The sequence below is a fragment of the Equus asinus genome, chromosome 22 (genome assembly GCF_041296235.1).
Source record: "Equus asinus isolate D_3611 breed Donkey chromosome 22, EquAss-T2T_v2, whole genome shotgun sequence".
Classification (NCBI taxonomy): Eukaryota; Metazoa; Chordata; class Mammalia; order Perissodactyla; family Equidae; genus Equus; species Equus asinus.
The window spans coordinates 60,993,521-61,016,927 of record NC_091811.1 but is presented as its reverse complement, the minus strand read 5'-3'; the positions used below and the strand labels follow the sequence as shown (position 1 = coordinate 61,016,927).

At 37.3% G+C, this 23,407-nt stretch overlaps 1 protein-coding gene across 12 annotated transcripts in view; it reads right to left on the bottom strand.

Moving 5' to 3' along the window:
* Positions 1–23,407, bottom strand: part of SLC16A7 (solute carrier family 16 member 7) — a 266,294-nt gene that overhangs the window by 49,362 nt on the left and 193,525 nt on the right. For all 12 annotated transcript variants that reach the window (XM_070495154.1, XM_044755626.2, XM_044755632.2 and 9 more), the window contains 2 exons: positions 17,766–17,896; positions 11,757–12,000 (listed from right to left, as the gene is read on the bottom strand). In XM_070495154.1, coding sequence (XP_070351255.1) covers positions 11,757–11,970 — 214 coding nt within the window. In that variant the 5' untranslated portion in view covers positions 11,971–12,000; positions 17,766–17,896. The remainder of the gene's footprint in view (positions 1–11,756; positions 12,001–17,765; positions 17,897–23,407) is intronic.

Genomic DNA, 23,407 nt, shown 5'->3' with positions numbered 1-23,407 from the left:
GAGATTTGAAAGAGAGAAATTAGTGATACTAAATCTAGAAACACTTTGAAGAAGTTTTGCTTAAAGGGAAGGAAATAAATAGGGTTGTGGCTTACAGGAACTAAGAGTCTAGAGATTTTTTTGTTTTGTTTTTGTTTTTCCCCAAGTTGGAAGATAAGATATCGTTTACACGGCCCTGTGGTAAGGGGAACGATTGCTAATGAAAGAGGGAGAAGAAAGAATGTCATCCGAAGTCAGGTCCTTCAACAGGTGAGCAGTGAATGATGAAGGGCATGAGTTAAGAGTGGCCTCTGCTAGGATGCAAACAGACAGGAGAGAAGGTAAAGTATACGAGCCCAGCTGTAAACAGGTGGGGAGATGTGGCTGTACAAGCATGTGACAGTTCTTCTGATTACTGCAACTTTCTGAACGAAGTAAGAATCAAAGTTACCGCCTGGAATGAAGAGTGGAGGAGGAGACAGTGGATTTGAGGAATGAGGATTCAGTAAGAAATTATCATCTCATAAGAGTGGGAGAGACTGGGTGAGGGCAGTAGAATACAGAGGGTGGTTACCAGGCAGCTTAAGGGCCCTGTTGAGATCACTCATCATGAATTAAAAGAGACCAGTAAATCCTGCAGCATATTTGTCTTCAGTACATTCAGCCGTGCAGATGCAGGCACTGAGCAGGTGGAGAGCCAACTTTAACCGGTTCTGGTTTCGTCAAGGAATACAGAAAAACGAGCGATCGGTAAGCAAGTTGAGAATGTATGCAAGGAAGTAATGTCATTGACTCTGACATTTAGCTGGGTAAGGAGGGTAAGGATGGGATGAGGGAAGCAGCAATAAATGTGGCCGTTTCAACAGACGGATGGTACCAGTGGGGTTGAGGATTAGTGGAGTAAGGGTACTGAGGAAAGGAGCTGGAAGATAAGACCTAGTGGTGGAGAGTAAGATATTAAAAAATTGAGATTCTGAAGGATTTGAAAGTTACTGGAAATGAGAAGTTTAAGGATGTGGATGTGGGAGTTAGGGTCTCATGAGAGAGGTATTGGATGATGATGATGGTGATAGTGATGATGATGGTGATGATAATGATGATAACTACCACTTTGTGCGTTACCTTTTTTATTACAACAAAGTGTCTAGGTTGGATCCATACTTTCTTCCCATTTTGTAGAGAAAGCACTAAAGCTTAGAGAATATAGATAACATGCTTAAGGAGACACTGGAAACAGGACATTCCTAGATCTATCTGACTTCACAGTTATACTTTTTTCCCTATTTTATTTTAGTGACATAGGAATTCACACTACCATGACTGGTCCTTTTCAACAATAGAAAGATAAATTTCTATTGGCATGAGAACTAATTATGCCTTCACGAGACTAAATTCTATTTTAAGAAAACAGACCAAATTCATGAATATGTGCTATAAAGAAAAAAGTGACCTAATAAGAAATTTGACTCAACTATAAATACATAAGTAACAATGTAACATAAAAAAATTCCAAACTAGGACAAACTTAGTGTCCTTTCAATTCTGTGTTCTTTCGACAGGGATACCATAACGAATTTGATGGAGTATGTGGCTGTTGAACATTGTCTCAACCTGGAGATTAGGAAAGGAAAGGATGAGGTATAGTGGTAAGAAACTCTTATATTACTTAAAACAGAAAAGTGAACAGAAATACCAGATTTAAAGTCAGACAAACCAAGGTATGAGTCCAATTTCCAATATTTCCTTGAGAGATTAACATGCCATCTTATTCTTTTTTTTTTTTTTAAAGATTTTATTTTTTCCTTTTTCTCCCCAAAGCCCCCCAGTACATAGTTGTGTATTCTTCGTTGTGGGTTCTTCTAGTTGTGGCATGTGGGACGCTGCCTCAGCGTGGTCTGATGAGCAGTGCCATGTCCGCGCCCAGGATTCGAACTAATGAAACACTGGGCCGCCTGCAGCGGAGCGCGCGAACTTAACCACTCGGCCACGGGGCCAGCCCCCATGCCATCTTATTCTTAATAAATTCACAATTGACAATACCCAATAGGGTGGATTGACAAGGAATACATATTAAATACCTTTGTTTCCATTTATATCTGCTCTGTCATTCATGAATTTGTCTAAACTTTATTTGATTCTGTTAAAAATTTGGTCTAATTCGTTTTTTATTGGGATCATAAATTCTATTGGATTATCATTCCCTTATATTATAAAATATATCTTTTTCAGGCTTCTCTTGGGGCCTACTTTTCCATCTCTCACTGCAATTCCAATATTGTGGAATTTAGTTAACACATCTGTTCACATAATCCATACGCTTCAGGACTTCATATTGTTTTATTATATGTCTTCTCAGACTTCGTGTTTCCACCCTGTAAAGACAAAATCTGATTTGTCTGTTAAGATAGAAGAGGGATTCTCTATTTCAAAAACAAACACAAACTCACAAATACACGTTTCTGATCATTTTAACTTCTCTGTTTTGAATCTTCTCTGGCTATATTATGTTATTGAGTACGGTGCTCATTTTGTTTTAAAATCTGTTCCAACACAATACACAGCCATTCACAGCAATAGGTGATAAAGCACAAGGGATACTCCGCAATTATGATGGATTTTGTGGTTCATGCCTTCCCATGTCAGATAACTTTTCTCAGTCTACTGCACTGGAAAAGCAAGAAATGAGGGGAAGAAACCTAGAAGACAGAACATAAAGCCTGGACTCGAAGTTAAAATATCTAATTTAGACAATGTCTAGATGAAAGAGAGGCAGAATGTGGTCAAAGTAATGGATGGAATTGTTTCTCCTGATTTCTAGAATTCTTTTAGGTTGAAACCTAAGGCAAACTTGGCATTATCCTATGATACTTTCTTTCCTTCTTAATTCATTTTTCCTAGCTTTCTCACTGGAGATGCTATCCAGGCCTTTGGATAATTCTAAATTTTCAAAATACGTTAAGCTCAATGCTAGAACATTACCTTAACACACACAGGTTAGATGGTAAGCATGTGTGCCAGATAACTACATTGTTCTTTCTTATTGTGTTTAATTAGGGGAGATGAAACTAATCAACAGAGAATTCAGGAATATATATTCATGAAAAGAAGCATGGATATTTTGCTTATAAGGAATTGAAACAGAGAGGTATTAAGTAACTTGCCAGAACTCTCAGCTAGTAAGTGGCAGTGCCAGAATCTGAACACAGCCAAATGCAAGCCCACGCCCTAAACCACTATTCCACTATGTTACACTACCTCTAAAACAAAAACACCAAAAAAATGATGTTTCTTTAGGAATTTAGTAAAAGAAAAAAATCAGTTATTCATTTTTGAAAGTTGCTGGTATGTTTTGGAATAAGAATGTACGTAGAGTTTTCACTCAAAAATCAATGATTAAGCATTACAAAGGAACAAGTAAAATAAGATTGCTAGTGGAAAAAGGAACACCTTCTAGAAAAAACATAACAGTTATAGTTGGAAGGTCATGAATATTATATATTCATGGAAGGTAAAACAAATATTCAGATGTTTAGCTAATCTAATTTGAGCCTTATTTTATTCATTCTATGGTAAATAAATATTTACGACTTAGCTAAAGCAACAAAAAAATATTGTCTGAAACCAAAGAGAAATTCAGTATTTTTATGAGATGTGTCTTTCTGCCACTACTACTGACTCCCCAAGGGAAAATGAATAACTTCTGAAAACATGGGGAAAAAAAGGCATTTCTATTTTCAATTTTGTTTCTTCACAAGTGGGTAGAAAAAATCTATATCTAACGATTATTCAACATTAAGTGCTGTTTCAGTCATTAACCCTAAGAGAATAAAATTAGAGACAAAATAAGAGATCACAAATATGAACTTAAAATACAAAGTGAATAAAAACGTTTTCCTTTTTTCTCCCACATGCATATTTTAGAACGTTTATAGTGTACAGGCGCCAGGCTATTTTGTCAGAAAACGCAGTTCACAAGCACTCTTGGATGGCCACAAGCTTGTAGATCAATGGTGTTTGAACGAACATGGGAGCCAACTTTAAGGAGCAGAGCTTATGCTGCCCTTGGAAAGTTTTATCCAGCTTCTAAAACATATCATGTTTAAGGAACACTTCTAAGTAATACTTTTGCTACCACATCAAGGTACTTAATATCATTTCTTGATAGGAGCAGTGTTCATGAGCGAGGCTTACAGTTCATTTTATCTGAGTCATCTCATTAAACTTGCTTTTCTTTATCTGAAGAGGCAAAATTAACTATACACAGATATTTTACATACACAGTTGTGTGTCACTTGATGGGATATGTTCTGAGAAATGCATCATTAGGCGATTTCCTCATTGTGGGAACATCATAGAGTGTACTTATACAAACCTACATGGTATAGCCCACTACTAGGTCGTAGGGTGCTAATCTTATGGGATCACCATTGTACATGTGGTCCACGGTTGACTGAAATGTTATGCGGTGCATGACTGTATTTTAAACCGATCGTGAAATACTCTGTGAACCCAAGAAGCATCTGGAAGGCTAATGACAACCTCTAAGTGTTCAAGGGCACTCTAAATGAGGTTATTAAAATATTGCTGATAGAGGGAAAAAAATTTTGTCCCAGACAGCAAGAGACAGAGAACACAGGGAGGCTTCGAAAAGTTTCTCCATCTCTGGATCCATGTCCAACCCTTTGGAAGGTGATAGAAATCTGCAATAATGACACAGACTTCTGTTTCAAAAACAGTTTCTGTAGCCCAGTTCTTACCCAAAAGTCAAATAAGCAACCATCTGCTACTTGTGCCAAGTGGATTTCAAAACTCATTTCCACAGCACACACCATGTCATCTTCCCACTAATATCGTGACAGCTCACACCAGTTGAGATAAAATCTTAAATGTTTTGAACGTACTGTATGATTTTTTTCTCCTAATTGACAAGACAAAAAGGATACTTTAAATGCTTTTGGCCTACAGATGGTCTACAGTCTTCTTACACTACTTACACCAATTAAAGTCATGGATGTGACCACTGGATCACCTGGTGGAAGTCTGGAAAAATCAAAAGGAACACCAAATGACCTGCACACACATAATATTTCTCCTTTGCTGTCCTTTGTTCATAATCTGGGTTTCACTCACACTCTTATTTACATTCTCTTTACTCATCATCTGAAGAGAAGAGATGGATGTGAAGTACATCAGAGCTCTAGTTACTGGGTTTATTCCTCTTCAGCCTTCCAGGAACGCACTCATTCCGGGGGTGCTGAGAAGATATACAGGTGGGTTCCACTTGGTCCCTCGCATGAATCTCTAATCCCATTATTGACTGCATGAGAGGTGAGGCCAAAGAAGAACACCACAAACCAACAGAAAGCTACAGTCACCAAACATTCCCAGGGTATGCAGAGCACATTCTCATCAGAACAATGCAAGCCTGTGGAGCATCACTTTAGCATCCGTTTCCAAACATCTATCAAAGCTTCCAGAGAAGCTTTCCAAAGCTTTATACATAATGCCCTCCTAGTGACTGGAAAGATTCTAATTGTAATTATTATTCCTTTAATAGCTTGAGAAAGCTGTATTCCTTTAGTAAGAACTCAGTAAAGACCAGGGTGGTAATCAATGTGTATCTACGTAAATGCTAAGTAGCTTTGTGACTGTGCAGGCTTATTCCCTTCTCAAAAACAACAGATAAAACGAGTGTAATAAAAGCATTGGGTAACTCCAGATTCTTATACAGCACAGGAAACAGTAATTGTATCAGAGAAAATCTAAAAGTATGGTTGATCCTTATTATCTTTGGATTCCATATCCGCAAACTTGCCTACTCACTAAAATTTACTCGTAACGCCCAATTCAATATTCGCTGTGCTTTCACAGTCATTCACGGAGATGTGCAGGGTGGGGAAAAATTGGAACCACTGACATGCATGCTCCTAGGTGAGGTCAACAAGATGATGCTCTGCCTTCTCGCTCCAGCTCTCATACCCTAAATAACTGTCCTTTACTGTATTTAGTGCCGCATCTTCCACATATTTGTATGCAAGAACATTTCTCTTTAGACGTTAGGGGGTTTGCATCAGGTTTCTGTCATTTGCAACCAGAACACATCTGCATAAAACATGTAATGACATTATAACATTTTATAGGAATTTTACAAAAATCAGAAAAGACTTTCTTATTCTTGCCAGGCCATGAATTAATAAGCAGGTTCTTTTTATAAATCAGTAAGTGAAATATTCACTATCTAAAGCACACATATCAAAGAGGATTTCAACAAAGTTTCTTAAATTTTTCTGCTGAAAATAACATTTAGTAATAATCCAGTATTATTTGGACTGACTGTCAAGCCTCTGTAGAGAAAGTATGTCCTGGAATAGTTTCAAAGGCCTACGCATCCTTGCGATCAGCCCCTGATCACTGCCTCCTTCCACCCCTGTCTTGGGAAGGACAAAGCCACTTCTAACTGTAGAGAACTCCATGGGCATGATTTGATCCCTACGTTTGTGCCTTGAAGTCCCTGCCAGTTTTATTCCCGTGAAAACTGGCAGTGAGGGTTTCCACTTACAACTCCTTTTTCAATTGAGATATTGAAGGCTTCCTCTTCTCTACCAGAGACCTGAAGAGGCAGCACATGTACAAACCTTCCTGTGACAGAATATAAGGTAAACGGCTAAGGGCATCCCATATTCTGTTCTAGTTCCTGCTTATAATTTACGTAATTTATATTGGAACTACACAATAATCTAAGCCTCCGTGTTTGTACCGATCATTGAAGTCTAAATTGTTCTGTATAACAAACCACAGAAGCTTAATAATAATTTCTTTCCTACTCATTCAAAGTATGAGGTGGGCGAAGGATCGTCCCCTTGCAGCCAGGCCATAGGAAGTAAGGTTGATGTAGTGGGCAACAGGGAAATGGAAGGTGCACGCCAGCTGGAACTGCCTTGTCCTGGTGTGCAGGGATGACATACATCTTTCCACTCATATTTCATTGGTACGAATGAGTCACTTAGCCTCAACTTAAGTGTAAGGAAGCTGGAAATATACAGGAGCACATGGATATACGGTGAGCATAATGGTTTCTGCCACACTGTGCCACATTTCCTAGGAAAACTTTACCAATATCTATGTTCCTGAATGGAAAAAAAAAAATCTACTGTGGAGTGGCTATAAGAAGTATGCAGCCTGCTTGCACAGGACTCTCCAAGTATACCTGGTACTTTCTAGTTTTTGTAAAGCTAAGCTCTAGGTATCTCAAACACAGGCATGGAATGAACTGTTTTTTAATTATTGCTGCTAAGATACAGCCCTATATGACTCTTTCTAACAGTCTCCTTCATTCTGCAAAATATTTAGAGCACAAAGCAAAAATATAGTGAGCCTATTTAGACAGAATAGAAAAATACACATTGTATATTACGGCCACCAACCTCCTACGACTAGAACCTTGCCCTTCTTGGCCTCCAGTAAAATAAGCTCAGTGGTCTGATGCTTGGTCCCCTGTGTAAAGTAGTCCATCATAAATCTATCACCCTTACTTACGCACAGTTGGCAGTCACTGCTCACATAGAACAGAAGAGTAAGTTACCATGGAGACAAAGCCAACTCTCCTCTCCAGAATGGCTGATTCTTCCAAGTCATAACAGATATTTCCAGAAAAATTGCATGAGGTACTCACAGAGACTGACAGCCCCAAATCTGTATTTGATAACTCTGTAGCTAACCGTGTTCACATTATCTTTCAATAGAGCAACAAAGACTGGCACTGCACTAAAAGACAATCCTATATAATCACTGCTTACAAAACAAATCCCTATATCCATCTAAGAAATGTGGAAAGTAGGAATGATCATATGTTTTCTACCTCTACTTAGTGCTTTATTAATGGGGTAACCACTCTGCTTGACCTCTTTGCTGAAATTCGTTAGAGCTCCAGGAGAACATATGGACAGCCAGATGGGTTGCTGTAATTTAATGCCATTATTCGAAGGATGAAGTAAGGGATAAACATAATTTGCATTCTTTTCCATCCTTACTGCATACCCTTTATTAGTTTCATTTTTAATTCAGACATCAGAAGGGAAGATAATACCTTGCTACCAAGGCCCAACTAATTACTACAAGAGACTTCAGCCCTGACATGACAGGCCAGGCCTCTGAACACACTCCATCTTACCCAGTGACCCCACCATGTGATTAATGGGTTGAGAGCTAAGCCCTAATGAATGTGTCAGATCTTAGATGCTCTCTAGGCTCATGTAATTAGCATTATGTTGAACAAAGTATTTCAGCCACTTGGTAGAGAGACTCATTATACTTCACAGCAAACCACACGCCTTTTTGCTTTACGGTGTTTGAATTTATTTTAAATCGTCAATCTAAAAGGCCTCTATAGATAGAGCTCTTTCAAATATTCAGGGAAAATTTAAATATTTTTGAGTCAAATATTGATTTTTTTCTATCATAGTGAATCCCTATGTTGTACATGAAATGAAGTGGTTTTCAGAGATGCTTGTTGAAATGCAAGTTTCCGGACTCTACCAACAGAAATTCTGATAAAAGGGGGATTGGGGTAAGACCTAGGACTATGCATTTTTAACAAGAGATCCATTATTCAGAAGCAGAAAATCTGTGGAGCATACTTGAAAACACTGCCACTTTAGTAACAGGACCAATATCTCTGTCTCAGATTAATTAACTCTATCAGACTTTTTGTTCTAGTTATTATGTTTCCGAAAAAATCATCTGCATCCACATAAGGGGAATTGTTTTCGTATTGAGATTTCAGTTTTAAGTATGCCAATTATTTCTTGTTAAAAGATTACAAACAAATTATCAAGATAAGACATGGATGTAATTTCCGATGAACCATGTAAGTGTGTGAATTCTCCACTCAACATTGGACGTGACCAATAGTAACATTTCTATCCAGTAGGCTGTGGGCCTGGAATTGCCTTTCCACTCTTAAGGGAAAGACCAAAGGGTACAGAATTTCTGCAGTGCCTGACTTTTCTCCATGCCAGAGATGACATACGAAATGTCTCAGTCCTATGACTAAGGCCTCTACACAAGAGTCCAGCTGCTTACTTGGATCTCACCTCGATCTTACCATCATCAATTACCACACACTAAGTATTTCCATGTGTCTGGCATTCGTTTCTTAAATCAACCAGATACAAAATCCCGTTGATATTTAATGTAGACATATTTTAGCTATCTATTACCCTAAACATTTTAAGACAGTATTTTCCAAACTGGTAACTATTTTACCAAACTACCATTTTCTTGATGAACTTCAAAAGACTTCTCTTTTGTGCTTTTTATCATTTATACTATAGGTATTAAATATAGGAAAATAAGAGCATAAAAAAATGAAAACACTTAATGATAAACATACATTATAGATATTTACTTGTTATAATTTGATACTGAGATTTAAAGGTTTGAGAAAAGTAATTGTGTCATTCTTCATTCTAAGCCTCTCTTTAGATGTGGTCAGGGAGTGGAAGGCTGTCAAATGGCCATGGCAAGTCTACCAACACATCCTGCCTTCAGTGGGTGGGGAACGATTGTTGGGGTACCATGCTCTGTCTGAGACTCACGGGATGCTATCCTATTCCGTTTCTTCCTCTAGGAAGCCTGCATTTCCCAGAAACCTTGGCCTCTGCCTCTAGGGAGGGCACTATACCTGACCAGTGGAATGTGTGCAGAAATGTTAATCCCTTCCAGCCTGGCCTCTAAAATATCCCACATGATCTTCCACACTTCTGTATTCATTCTCTGTCCAGCTGGATGGAACAGACTCAGGGGACACTACAAAGCCCTAGGTGATGGCATAGCCACTAGATGAAACATTGCTTGAGCAAGAAATAAACTTGTATTCCCTTAAGGCATTGAGACTTTGAGGTTGTTTGCTTAAAACTAGTAAAGCCAATTAAGACTTGATTTAACTAAAAAGCTATACAAATTTTTGTCTTGCTTATGAGTTAGTCAACTATCTACTGAACAGAAAATTATAAATATCTAGGACCTGAAGTCCAAATTCAACAGACTTATACGAATTCACTAGAGGAATCTGTCTCAGGTGTCCTTAAGAAGGGGAAAAACTACATATGTTAACATTAGCACATTTCGGAGCTCAGGACAAGATGACTTTGTGTGTTGCTCTAGCAAAGCTTTATTAAAGAACTCCTGACCCACGGGATAGAGGAACAAGACCAGGTGCACAATATCTACTGTTTCTGTAGTCATCAGAAATAACACAGTTAAAAGCCTTAAAGCAACTGTCCAAAGGAGAATGTCAGAAAGTGTTTTAGAGGCAGAATTTTCCATTAACATACCCAAATAGCATTTTAAAGATACCTTTCGGTACTGGAACAAAAATGAGTCATTTAACCTAACCAAAAGGGTAAGGGAGGCATATACTGGATTAACGTAAAATCACCGGCATACAGAAAGTGGAAAACACACGGACAAGATTATTGGAGGATCAAATTTTTACCTTAGTAGTACAATATAGAGACAATATCCTAACAAATGATTCTTATGTCATTAAACAAGCGACCTTGGTGAGGGTAGCACCTGAATCAGGTCTGTAGAACACCTGGCCTGGATCTCGCTCAGTCACCTTCTCGAGGTAAAGAGGTACGAGAAAGGCAGAAGAGCAGGGTGATGAAATGTTTGGGGTCTCACTTGCTATCTGCCACTAATGAGCTGTTTGACTCAGGAAAACTATTCCACCTCTCCACTTCCTCAGCTACAGAACAGAGAGAAGATAACTTATTTCACAGATTGTTAAAAGGATTAGGTCATATCACACATAGCGAGCATTTAGAGAGGTCTTAGCTGAGAGTAAATACTAATAAATATTGGATATTATTACTAATGGTATAACTTCATCACTATAAGCCATATTATCCTCTTCCGAAAAGTAAGAAATTACACTAGATGATTCGCATGATTTCTTTAAGAGCCTATATTCTGAGTCTATACCTGTCTCTTAAAATCAAATATCCAGTTGAAAAACGAAAACTCTATTTTAAGTAATGACTTAAAAAAATCTATAAGACAGTCTGGCCTGATGTTGAGATTGATTTAAAGAAGACAGGTGACATAATAATGCACTAATAATTCCAATTATTTTCACATTCAGAAGCGATAAGGTACTTTGATTTATTCATTATCCCTAATGAATTACACCCTCATTGGAACAGGGAATGTAACAAGATAATTGTCACACAAATATTTAAATAAAAAATATCATATTTAATGAGTATTACAAAGATAAGGAATTATTTCAATCATATAAACCTGAATGGATCCAGAATGTAAATGGTAACACTCTCTTTTTTCAGCTTAAGGTAAAGAACTTTCTAAGCTTATAAGACTGTCCGCAACCTGAATTCTTTCTCATTCAGAAAAAAGCATTTCTACCAACTGTAGCAATAGTAGTAAATAATACTAACACTATAGTATAGACTTTATTCCAAATTAAATGGTAAGGCACTTCCCTTGGAAATTCCATCATTTACAAACCTCACTTTGTGCAAAGAAATCCTCATTCAAATAAATACTCCAGTAAAGCTCAGAATGAGGTGAAGAGTTCAAGATGCTGAATCACTAAAATCATTAAAAATTCAATTCTAATTCTACTTTTAGTTGGTTTTAAGTGACTAAAATATGAAAACAGGGCTTTACTCTACTAAGACACTACATGTAAAACATTGTGGCATGAAGCAATTGTTTTCTTAATCCAGAATTCTATTTATTCCAAAGAACCTTACCTCCTGCGTACATAACAGCCAGCATAATAGATGATATCCATGCTATTTCACTGTAGCTAGCGTTGAATATTTGCTGAATTTCCTTGAAGAATACTGTGATGGCTTTGGGGAAGGCGTATGAAAATCCGATGGAGATAAAAGCTGCTCCAACCACTACCCATCCCCAGCCTCCATCTGGAGGTGGGTATGTTGGGGTACCTGCTGGTGGTGGCATTCCTGCTCGTCTATTTGAAATTCAAGTAACCTATAGTCAAAAAATGAAATAACAGTTTAAACCATATTTCTATTTCCATATATCAGTGTTGATAGTCATCAGAATGATATTTTCCAGCTTTAACTACAACTATATAATTTTTCATGAATATTTTTTAATACTCTTGTACTCAGGAAATTTACAAAATAATTGCGGCGAGGTATGTAATTTTGACTGCTACGGGGTAAAAATTGAAGCATTTAATTCGTTTATGGAAACAAAAATTACTCAAAGAGAAGTTAAGAATTCAGATGTGTATCGAGGTACCAACCAAAAGAACAAAAGCTATCTCAATCTGATTTCTAAGCATAAGGAAAATGGAGCTGTCATCACTTAAAACAGAGTACTTTCTTTTTCTTTTTTTTTTTTTTGAGCAAGATTGGCCCTGAGCTAACACCTGTGCCCATCTTCCTTTATTTTATATGTGGGTCTCCTGCCACAACATAGCTTGATAAGCAGTGCATAGGTTGGTGCCTGGAATCCGAATCCTAACCGGCGAACTCTGGGCCGCCGGCTGAAGTGGAGCATGCAAACTTAACCGCTACGCCACTGGGCCAACCCCCAGAATACTTTTTTAAGACAAAATGTTTCAGATTTTCTATACAAAGGTTAAAAGGGACCATGCATTAAATTTGATGACTTTTAAAGAATTAAATAGTAGGCATATTTTAGAATTTTTCCACTTTTAATAATTAAGAATACTTAAAAATATTTCAGCATGCATCTATTTTCTAAACCTATAGGATTAGAAATTGTATGGTTTGAATGAATTAAGCTAATTTTAATGCACTTCCAAAGTTAGTCCTACCTATCATTTTATAAATGATAAATTGTATGCATTTTTCGCAGCCATGAAATTCTCCCTATCAAATGTATATTATTGTTTATTAAAATAAAGGGACTTTGTTTTTGGACATGACTAGGAATGGCTAGCTTTATGGTATAAAGCACCAATTCTCCTGTGGAAGAAATGATTACATAAGGCTTAACACAACTGAAATTAAACTAAAAACATCTTGGCTCCCTGACATCAATGTTTCTTTGTAGAATGCTGCTGCTTGCTTAGCTTTCAGCTGTGATTGCCAGGATTTCTCAATATTTTCTTTTCACTACTCTCATTCCATTTGTGGATTTCTCAATTGAAATGTAGAGGGAAAAGAAACACTTTTCTGTTGGTAAGAAAATGCTGGAAATAAGTTAATAAAAACTAATTTTGCCACATCTTCAGAAAACCTACCAAAAAACTAAACACATGTCTATGAAAACAGACACAGTGGTTTAATTTTTGTTTAATGTCAACTTATATGCAAGATATTTCCAGTGACCTTCTATATGCACCTTTTAGGTTTTCAGAGAAAATATTCTCTATATTAAAGTTTTCTAATTTGTCCATAATTATACTCAAGGACTTTGCTTTCAGAAACTCCTATAGGAAAAATGATAAAAATGAAACAAATAGGGAGACCACTGTTTCCCTGGAATAAATACAATGACAATGATGAGCAGTAGAGTGAAAGTAACAATTATTACCTTAACTCTTTTTGAATGTTTTGGCAAATATACTTAAGACTTTAATATATTTTACAGTAATTCATGGATGGAGGAAAATCAGTATAAGCTGCAATGAACAGATAACAGGACTTAAGATTAAAATACTCATTTTACATTATGTGAGTCAGACGTATCTCTAATGAAGTTCTCAGACACATTCAGTGTTAATCACCACTTAATCATTTTTTTCACTTTTTTTTCAGCTTTATTGAAGTATAACTGACAAATAAATTATAATACATTTAAAGTGTGCAACACGATTTGATATATGTATAGTCTATGAAAGGATTCCCACAATCGAGCTAATTAACATATCCATCACCTCATATACATGTCTTTTTTTTGGTGTGAACACTTAAGTTCTACTCTCTTAGCAAATTTCAACTATACAATATGGTATTATCAACTATAATCACCCTATTATATACTAGATCCTGAGAACTTATTCATCTTATAACTAAACATTTGTACCTTTTTACAAACCTCTCCCTATTGCCCCCACCTCTCAGCCCCTGGCAACCACCATTTTACTCTGTTTCTATGAGTTTCACTTTTTTCTTCTCAGATTCCACATATAAGTGTGACCACACAGTATTTGTCTTTCTCTGTCTGGCTTATTTCACTTAGCTCCAGTCTCATCCATCTTGTCCCAAATGGCAGGATTTCCTTCTTTTTTAAAGCTAAATAATATTTCATTGTATACATGTATTGAGTTGTATGAGTTACTCATATATTTTGGATATTAACCTCTTATTGGATACATGGTTTGTAAATATATTCTCCCATTTTGTGGGTTGCCTTTTCACTTTGTTGATAACCGGTTTCCTTTACTGTGCTGAAACTTTTTAGTTTGATGTAGTCCCATTTGCTTATTTTTGCTTTTGTTGCCTTTGCTTTTTGACATCAAATCCAAAAAATCATGACCAAGACCAATGTTGTTTAGCCCCTATGTGCTCTTCTAGGAGTTTTATGGTTTCAGGTCTTATGTTCAAGTCTTTAATCCACTTTGAGTTGATTTTTGTGTACAGTGTAAGACAGGGGTCCAATTTCATTCTTTTGCACATGACTGTCCAGTTTCCACAGCACCATTTATTTAAGAGACTATCCTTTCTCCATTGCATATTCTTGGGATCTTTGTCAAAATTAATTGACCACACATACATGGATTTATTTCTGGGTTTCCTAGTCTGTTCCACTGATTTACAAGTCTGTGTCTGTTTTTATGCTAATATACTATTTGGATTAGAATAGCCTGATAATAGAGTTAGAAGTCAGGAAGTGCGATTCCTCCAATTTTGTTCTTCCTCAAGATTGCTTTAGCTATTTGGGGTCTTTTGTGGCTCCATATGGATTTCAGGATTGATTTTTCCATTTCTGCAGAAAGTGTCATTGGAATTTGGTAAGGATTGCACTGAATCTGTAGATTGCTTTGGGTAGTACGGACATTTTAACAATATTAATTCTTCCAAGCCCTGAACATAGAGTATCTTTCCATGTACTTGTGTCTTCTCCAATTTCTTTCATCAATGTTTTATAGTTTTCAGTGTATAGATGTTTCACCTCCTTGGTTAAATTTATTCCTAAGTATTTTATTCTTTTTGATGCTGTCGTCAACGGTATTGTTTTCTTAATTTCTCTTTCCAACAATTTGTTGTTAGTGTATAGAAACACAACTGATGTTTGCATATTGATTTTTTATCCTGGGACTCCACTGAATTTGTTAATTAGTTCTAACAGTTTTTTGGTGGAGTCTTTAGGGTTTTCTATAGCATAAAGTTATGTTACTTCATCTATTCCAATTTGGATGGCCTTGATTTTTTTTTTCTTGCCTAATTTCTCTGACTAGGACTTCGAATACTTAATCGCTATTTGTTAGTCCTGATCTCATTAACTGATACTTATCGTTCTGGATTTCCCTTCCTATTTAATGCTGAACCCAGGAATGGAAGGATTCTTGCATAGGATTTTGACATATCTATTGGCTTTTTCTATTGCCTTCTGCTATTTCTCCTTTTGGATGATTGTGGAGATAGTTCTATTCTGCAATTTTTGAATTAGATCAATAATTACACTCTATTTTGTTTTGTTTTTTACTTTATAACATTGATATAGTTATACTATAAAACAAGGATCAGAAAATTTTCCTGTCATGGGCTTGTTAACAAATATTTTAGGCTTTGCAGGCTGTATGGTCTCTCTCACAACTACTCATCTCAATAGTGTTAGTGCAAAAGCAGCCATGGACAATACTAAAAAAATGGGCATGGATTGTTCCAATAAAATTCTACTCAAAACTAGCCCAAGGGCTATAGTCTGCTGACTTCCGTAACAGAATATTAGAAAACCAAGAAAATCAACAAAAGAAAAAATCACACATAATCACACTATCCTAACACAATCATTATTAATAATTTTGCATGTCTTTTGATTATTTTTCTTTATTCATATATTTCTGATTAATTTAAATAATATCGTCATCTATAGACCATATAAATACAATTCTGAATACTGCTTTTTTTCACATTGTGATTTTTCATTAGTTGTCTCTGTTAGCAGTTCTTTTTCTCTTGAGTAGAGAAGCGGCATATTCCAGTTTTTACAAAATATGGATAATGTAAAAGCGTAAACCAGAATAAAATATTACCAAATAACCACTACGCCACTGGGCCAGCCCCCAAATAACATTTCTCATGATTCATTCAATATGTCTTTCCCAATAGAGTCTAAGATACAAGAAGTCAATTATTGTATCTCCAGGTCTCAGTATACTTATTGGTATATAGTAGGGTATTCAATATGTTTATTAAATAAGTTAGAGTCAGTGAATAAATAGCTGTGAATATTTGTGCTTGGAACAAGCACCCCTTGTGCCTCTGTCATTTTATCTCTGTAATCATAAAAGTTTTGGTTTTAATATTGAATTTATTCACTACCAAATAACAATGTGTTATAATCTGTCTTGTCATGAAATAAATAAAGTAAATAAATATATATATAAATACATCGATACAAACAAAACTTAGTCCCATACACATTTGTTTCAGGCTGACATTTTACCAGCATCTTCTAGACAAGGACGGGAATAAGATGGCTAATGCTGGTGGCAATTATGGCATAAGTGCCTGGGAGGAGGCTGACCTTGGACTGCAAGGGCCACACAAGTGCATCCGAAATGAAAAGCAAAGGAAGCTAATGCTTGCTGAATGTAACCTGACTAAGGTATCTACAAGCAAATGATGACTCCACCATTCAAATCCAGAAAAGGACTCAAAAAATGGAAGCATCCGAAAAACTGAAAGGAGTAAAAACATATAATAGTGACACATGCTAACACCCCTTTCCTTCAACTCCTCCCATTTTTCTGTCTCCAACACACATACATACACATCCACACATCCATAACCAGACATTCACGTCCTCATAGACAGCTTTTAGCTAATGAAAGTTCTTTAACAATTTAACGATGGCAATTTGTGATCTGCACATCAGCCTTCCACAGATAATCAACTACTGCCCATTTCTCTAGATTCTGTCCTTAAGGAAGATCATCTAGGAACACGATTCCAACTCCGTATTACACTAATGTTTTTCTAATATATATTGCCTGAAACTGCGTGCTTGTCCTTTGAATTGCTATTTGAATTATGCCTGCTTTGTTATAAAAGTTATTTTCTCAGATGCTATCCATTCCTTTCAAAAGGTTCCCTGCCTTTAAAAATAATATGATTGAGCTATTTTTTCTCCTTAATCTTCTTTCTTTTCTGTATAGTTATTTTTTTCATAGTTCACCAGTTTATCTCAGTATATAATCTTCTGTTCTCTGTTTCCAACACATTTACTTGATTTTAACTTATAATTGTATATTCCAGGTGGCGAGTCACCCACTCATATACCTCTTCACTTCTTTATCTCCTACCTATTTTGTTTCTTCCATATAAACCAACATCCTTTGATCTCTTAATTAAATCATTGCAAAGTGGACCCAGAAGCATTAACTCTTGAATATGTCCACTTTCAAGACTGTCATCTATTCAGATTCACAACTCTTGAGAAGTCAAGATCCAATTCATACACATTCGTTGGCCTCATGTTATTTTCTTCTGCACAATTCTCTAACATTTTATACAATTTATGGCTGTTGTGTCTTGTTTCTTTTATTTATGGGCATAATTTAGAAAAAACCAGAATTAAAAGTATCATTTTACCTGTTGATAGATGCCCACTTGAACAGACTTCTTTGGATTACACGTGGAATTGTTGAACTAGGCACGATTCCTTGAAGTGGGATATTTGAAGGCAACACAAAGGCAGAGAGCTAGAGCAGAATCTGGATTCTCTAGAGGAACAGAAAACAAGGGTTATATGTGTGATCGAGTTCCACAAGTCTCAGTGAAGTCACTAGCTTTAACTCATCCAGAAAATTGTGACCATGTTTTAACAATTAGTAAAATTAAATATATACATGTGTGTGTGCACGCATATATATACATGTTTCTTTGTCAATCCACTGATAGAACTATTAAGGTATGAACAAGTGACCAAACGTGTGCCTAAGAAAAAAAGTGAAAGGTATAAAATGAAGAATTAGTTTTTTTTTTTTTTTTAAGAAATAACAGTAGATATCTACCATTATGAGAAGAAAATTTATTGGCATTCATGAGCTGTCACTAAAATAATTCTCTATACTCATTTAAATAATTTGTTCTAAAATTCAATTAAGTAAAATATCCATTGGTAACGGAAATAAATAGCAAGTTTAAAAGACAATTATTAGAAATGCTATCAATAATACACATGTCCTGCAATGACAGAGACTGGGTTGTGATAAAAAAACATAAAGTATTTTAGGTATCTTCTGATTTAGAATTCAACTTCCTAACCAGGTCTGGGTGAGAGATTAGATGCTGAATCTCCCTAATACATCAAATACCTTTCGGTTAACCTAAATCTGGTGCTGAGTATATAGAAGCTGGCACTTAGAGTTTATTTTGTTTGGGCCAAGCATTCCTTTGCCTAGAATAATTATAGCTAAGAAAAAGTCAATTTTTTCAATTAAATAACCAGTCTCCTGCCTTGCATCCAGGCCACCTATCCTGAAGTGCTGAACGGTAACAATGCAGCCACCAGGTCAAATGAGGTCTGTCTGAGAGGATGAAGAGAGTCTGTGTCTAGTTGCCAAGTCAGTGAGAAACCGGGAGTGGGGACCAGAATGAAGACTAATAAAGGAATTAGAAAGTCACGGATAAAATCCGAGAAATGGGTAAGGTGGAATTAAAGTTTTGTTTTTGTTTTTCTTTTTTTGAGGAAGATAAGCCCTGAGCTAACATCTGCTGCCAATCCTCCTGTTTTTGCTGAGGAAGGCTGGCCCTGAGCTAATATCTGTGCCCAACTTCCTCTACTTTATCTGTGGGACGCCTACCACTGCATGGCTTTTGCCAAGGAGTGCCATGTCTGCACCCAGGATCCAAACCAGTGAAACCCGGGCCACCGAGAAGGGGAAGGTGTGAACTTACTGCTGCACCACCGGGCTGGCCCCTGGAATTTAAGTGTTAACTTGTGCTAGGAATGAAGAGTTCCCCTAAATGGGTCTCCTAGATCTGGGATCACAGCAGCAAGGAGAGGCTCCCATTCCCTTGGTGCCACAGGAGCCATGGGAGCCTCTGTGCCTTTTTTAAGCCGGGTAATTCAAGATGGCAGCTCCATCCTACGACAAGCAACCAGCCTATCAAAATGTGGAACCCTTTCTATATTTTGAGGAAACATATTTTCTGCCAGTTTCCTCTGGCAGAGAGCTGCCCTCAGAGGAAAGCCTGAGGCTGTCCCGAGCATTTAGCTGTGACACTACAGTCTCTGCTTAATTATCCCCATGGTTTATGGAGGCCAGCACAGGGGCTTAACAGAAGATCTCGAAAGTCCAAATTCTAAATGATCACCAGCATTCCTACACAACATTTCTACAAAGTTTTGAAGGTGTCTTAACCTGACTGGTCTATTTTCTTCCAGAAAGACTAACCTATATCTGAGGCTTTTTTCAACAACTTGGCCAATAATCTAGGATTCCTCTGCTTGATAGCTACAACTATATTAATCTATTTAACATCCCTTTCTCTACATCTTTTACCCTCTCATAGCACATTTTTATACACATTTATGCAGATACATTCATACAATGCATATATTGGTCTTTAGCTTTAAAAATGAAAGATACTGTTTTAAAATTTGTGTCTGACTATAAAGTCAGTGGAAGACCAACAACCTTAAGAAAATGGGAAAGTTCCTTTAATTTGGGAAAGCAACTATTCTGGAGTCTGCTTCCTGAAGTCCAGGTAGGCATAAAGCTTATTCTCCCCCACAAAAGCAGTGATAACTATTATAGCTAGAGGCCAGGCTGTGGGACCAGCTAATTTGGTTTCTTAGCAATTCACATATATGCCACATTTTATGATGCGTTTTGCTTAAAACGGGGTGCATGAAAAAACAGACAGTGCTTTCAAGCTTTGAATTTTTTTCTAAAGATTCAATTAATTACCATAATCCTGTGAACTAAGAGGAAGTGGTACTTTTAATCACATTTATGGATGAGAGCATAAAGGATCAGAAGTCCAAGGTGAGTTTTCCAAAGCATAATGTCCAGGAAGTGATCATATTGGTACCATGACTAGTATCTTTCTATTAGGCGCATTGTTTCTGATTCTACTTTAACATACCAACTTAGAGGCTTCTCTGCCTGCCTACAAATGTACTCCTTCGGTTTTATTTCTATGGTGAATTTCCAAATTTCCATTCTTGCACATAGCCTTGCCTGTCTTGTTTACCAGAATTCAAATACTTGTTCTTTGGAATTCTAAACCCCAACTGTCTTTCAAAGTTTTTAGAAATTCATCATTACTCCAATTTATTTACCTCTGTCTTTTCTATAATGTTTTTGAGAATATAGACTATAATATATCATTGTTGTTAACAAAAGGGTGACTTGATGACTACTGAAGACATTTGGCTATTTCAAGTGTTTTTCAAAAACTTATGTGGTGAGATATGCTGAAGCCCAAGAACTTTGACTTATCATCTAGAGATCAATATGGGTTGATCAATCTTTGGAAAAGGTGATGCAGGACAAAGAAGTAATGAAACTACTGGCGATGGTCAATGGCTAAACGCTAGTGTTACAGTCAAGGCCCTTTCTCATTCACTTGTATAGAATATCAGAATGTTCCTTTAAATACTTTATGAATAATCCTTTCTTCACTTTCCCAAATCTAAATCAGGATGTATCAGTTTTATGAACTTTTATCAATAGTCTATGCCATCCAGAAGTTTATGTTTCAAAATATAGTCCAGAAATAATGTACTCAGCAAACTAAGTCCCAAATCAAATCAATAGATGTTAGCAGACTATTGGGTTCACTATAAATTCTGCTAGATAAGGCATGAGTAGTTCTTTACAACCTACCTGTAAAGTGACCTATTTCACCTAAAGGAATTAATATGTTCCTTAAAGAATAATGGACTGTCCTTTTGCTCTCTATTTCCTCCTTCCTATACAAAAGGATATAGTAATGTCGAGTTAATGTACGATGTTTAAGTTTAGGTGACAACTCACCCAATTTTATAACAGGAATTAAACTGAACCAAATCTTTTCTTTTCCAACATGTAATTGAATTAAAATTGGAATCTAATCCTGGGAGGTTATTTTATTCTTCAAAGTGGACCATCTTTTAAATCCTATTGACTGATTTACTTTGACAGCTAGACAGGAGAGATACCAATAGTTCATGGCCCACAAAATATCAGTAACACAAAAGCTATTTTTAGATGTAAACTACAGCTGTAGTTAAAAGGACTCTGAGAATGCTAATTGATACTAAGGGTCAAACTAACCAAAGCTGTTTTTATAATGGGCAAATTAGGAAAGACACTACGAACCAGCAGATAATTGAATTGGAAATGGACATTCCATAGCAAACAATTCTCCTGATTTCTTATACTATACTCTTAGAATTAGGTAAAAGCAGTTGTAGTGGGCTGAGTAGCAGTCCCCCAAAAGATATGTTTGTGCCCTAAACCCCAGAACCTGTAATATCACTTTATAAGGTCCTATAGACTGAATGTTTGTGTTCCCCCAAATTTCATATGTTGATACCTAATCCCTAATATGATGGTATTTGCAGGTGGGGGTCTTTGGGAGGTGATTAGGTCATGAGGGTGGAGCCCTAATGAATGAGATTAGTGCCTTTATAAAGGAGGCCCCAGAGAGCCCCTTGCCCTTCTGCCATGTGAGGACACTGTGAAAAGACAGCTGCCTATGAACCAGAAACAGCGCCCCAAGCAGACACTGAACCTGCTGACACCTTGATCTTAGACTTCTCAGCCTCCAGAACTGTGAGAAATGAATTTCTGTTGTTTATAAACAACTTGGCCTATGGTATTCTGTTATAGTAGTCCTAACAGACTAAGATAAAAATTGGTTCTGGGAGTGGGGTGCTGTTGTAACAAACACCTAAAAATGTGGAAGTAGCTTTGGAACTGGACGATGGGTAGAAGGTGGATGAATTTTGAGGTGCATGCAGAAAAAAGCTCTTGCCATAAATGGACTGATAAGAGTGATTCTGGTGAGAATCCAGAAAGGAAATAGGAGTACTGTTGAGACAGTCTCAATCTTCTTAGAGAATACCTAAGTAATCTTGAACAGAATGTTGGTAGAAATAGGGACGGTAAAGGCCATTCTGCTGAGGTCTCAGGTGGAAGTGAGGAACACGTGACTGGACAATGGGGGAAAGGTGAGCCTTGCTATAAAGTGGCAAAGAACTTGGCTGAACTGTATTCATCTTCTAGTTCTACAATAGAACTTGAAAGTGATGAAATTGCGTATTTAGCTATTTCTAAGCAAAGTGCTGAAGGAGTGGGCTTGGCTCCTCCTGACTCTTTATAGTGAAATGCTAGAAGAGAGAAATGACTTGAGAACATTGTTAATCAAAAAGGAAGTAGAACTTAAAGATTTGGAGAACTCTCGGTCCATCCATACTTAAAAAAATGAGAAAACATGGTCAGAAAAGAACATTAAGAGTGTGGACAAAACACTCTTTATAAGGTTAGTCCTCCATTTAAACAGAAGCAGGAGCAATTCTTGAAGACAATGGAAGAATAACCTGGAAGACAATTCAGAAACCAGCATGGCTGCCTTCCATCACAGGCCCAGAGTGCACAGGCCCCAGAGGCAGAGCAGTTTCAAAGGAGGGGCGCCTGAGCCTGTGGGACCTTGGGGCGTGCTGCAGATGCTGCCTCACATCGTGGGCTCTGCTCCTTGCACTCCAGCACTGCGCTCTTTGGCTGCCCCAGGTGCAGCTCCAGTAAGCCCTGGGATGTGTGACAGTGGCTACCCCTCTGGAGGATATAGGCAGCAAACTTGGGCAGCGTCCACATTCCTCCACCAACCCTGCTAATGTGTAGACTGCAAGGGCTGTGAGGGCATGGCTGCCTCCACCTAGATTCCAAAGGAATTTCTGGCAGAGCTGCAGGCTCACGATCCCACCCAGGGAGAGCCATGGACACAAGAGAGAACCAAGGCAGGGTGGGACTACTGCAGAGACCCAATTAGAGGACTGCCCAATGGAGTCCTGGAGGCAGGGCAGTCCCCAAGGACGACTCACCCGAGTGCAATTCCAAACCCAGGAGAGCCATAGCCAGGGAACTCCAGCCTGTGAGAGCTGCAGAGGTGAGACCACAGGCCGAGTGGGTCCAGAAGGCAGATCATCCAGTCAAAGATCATTCTCCATCCTTAAGGTTTAATGTCGAGTTTTGGACTTACTTGGGACCTTTTACTCCTTACTTCTTTCCTATTTCTCCCTT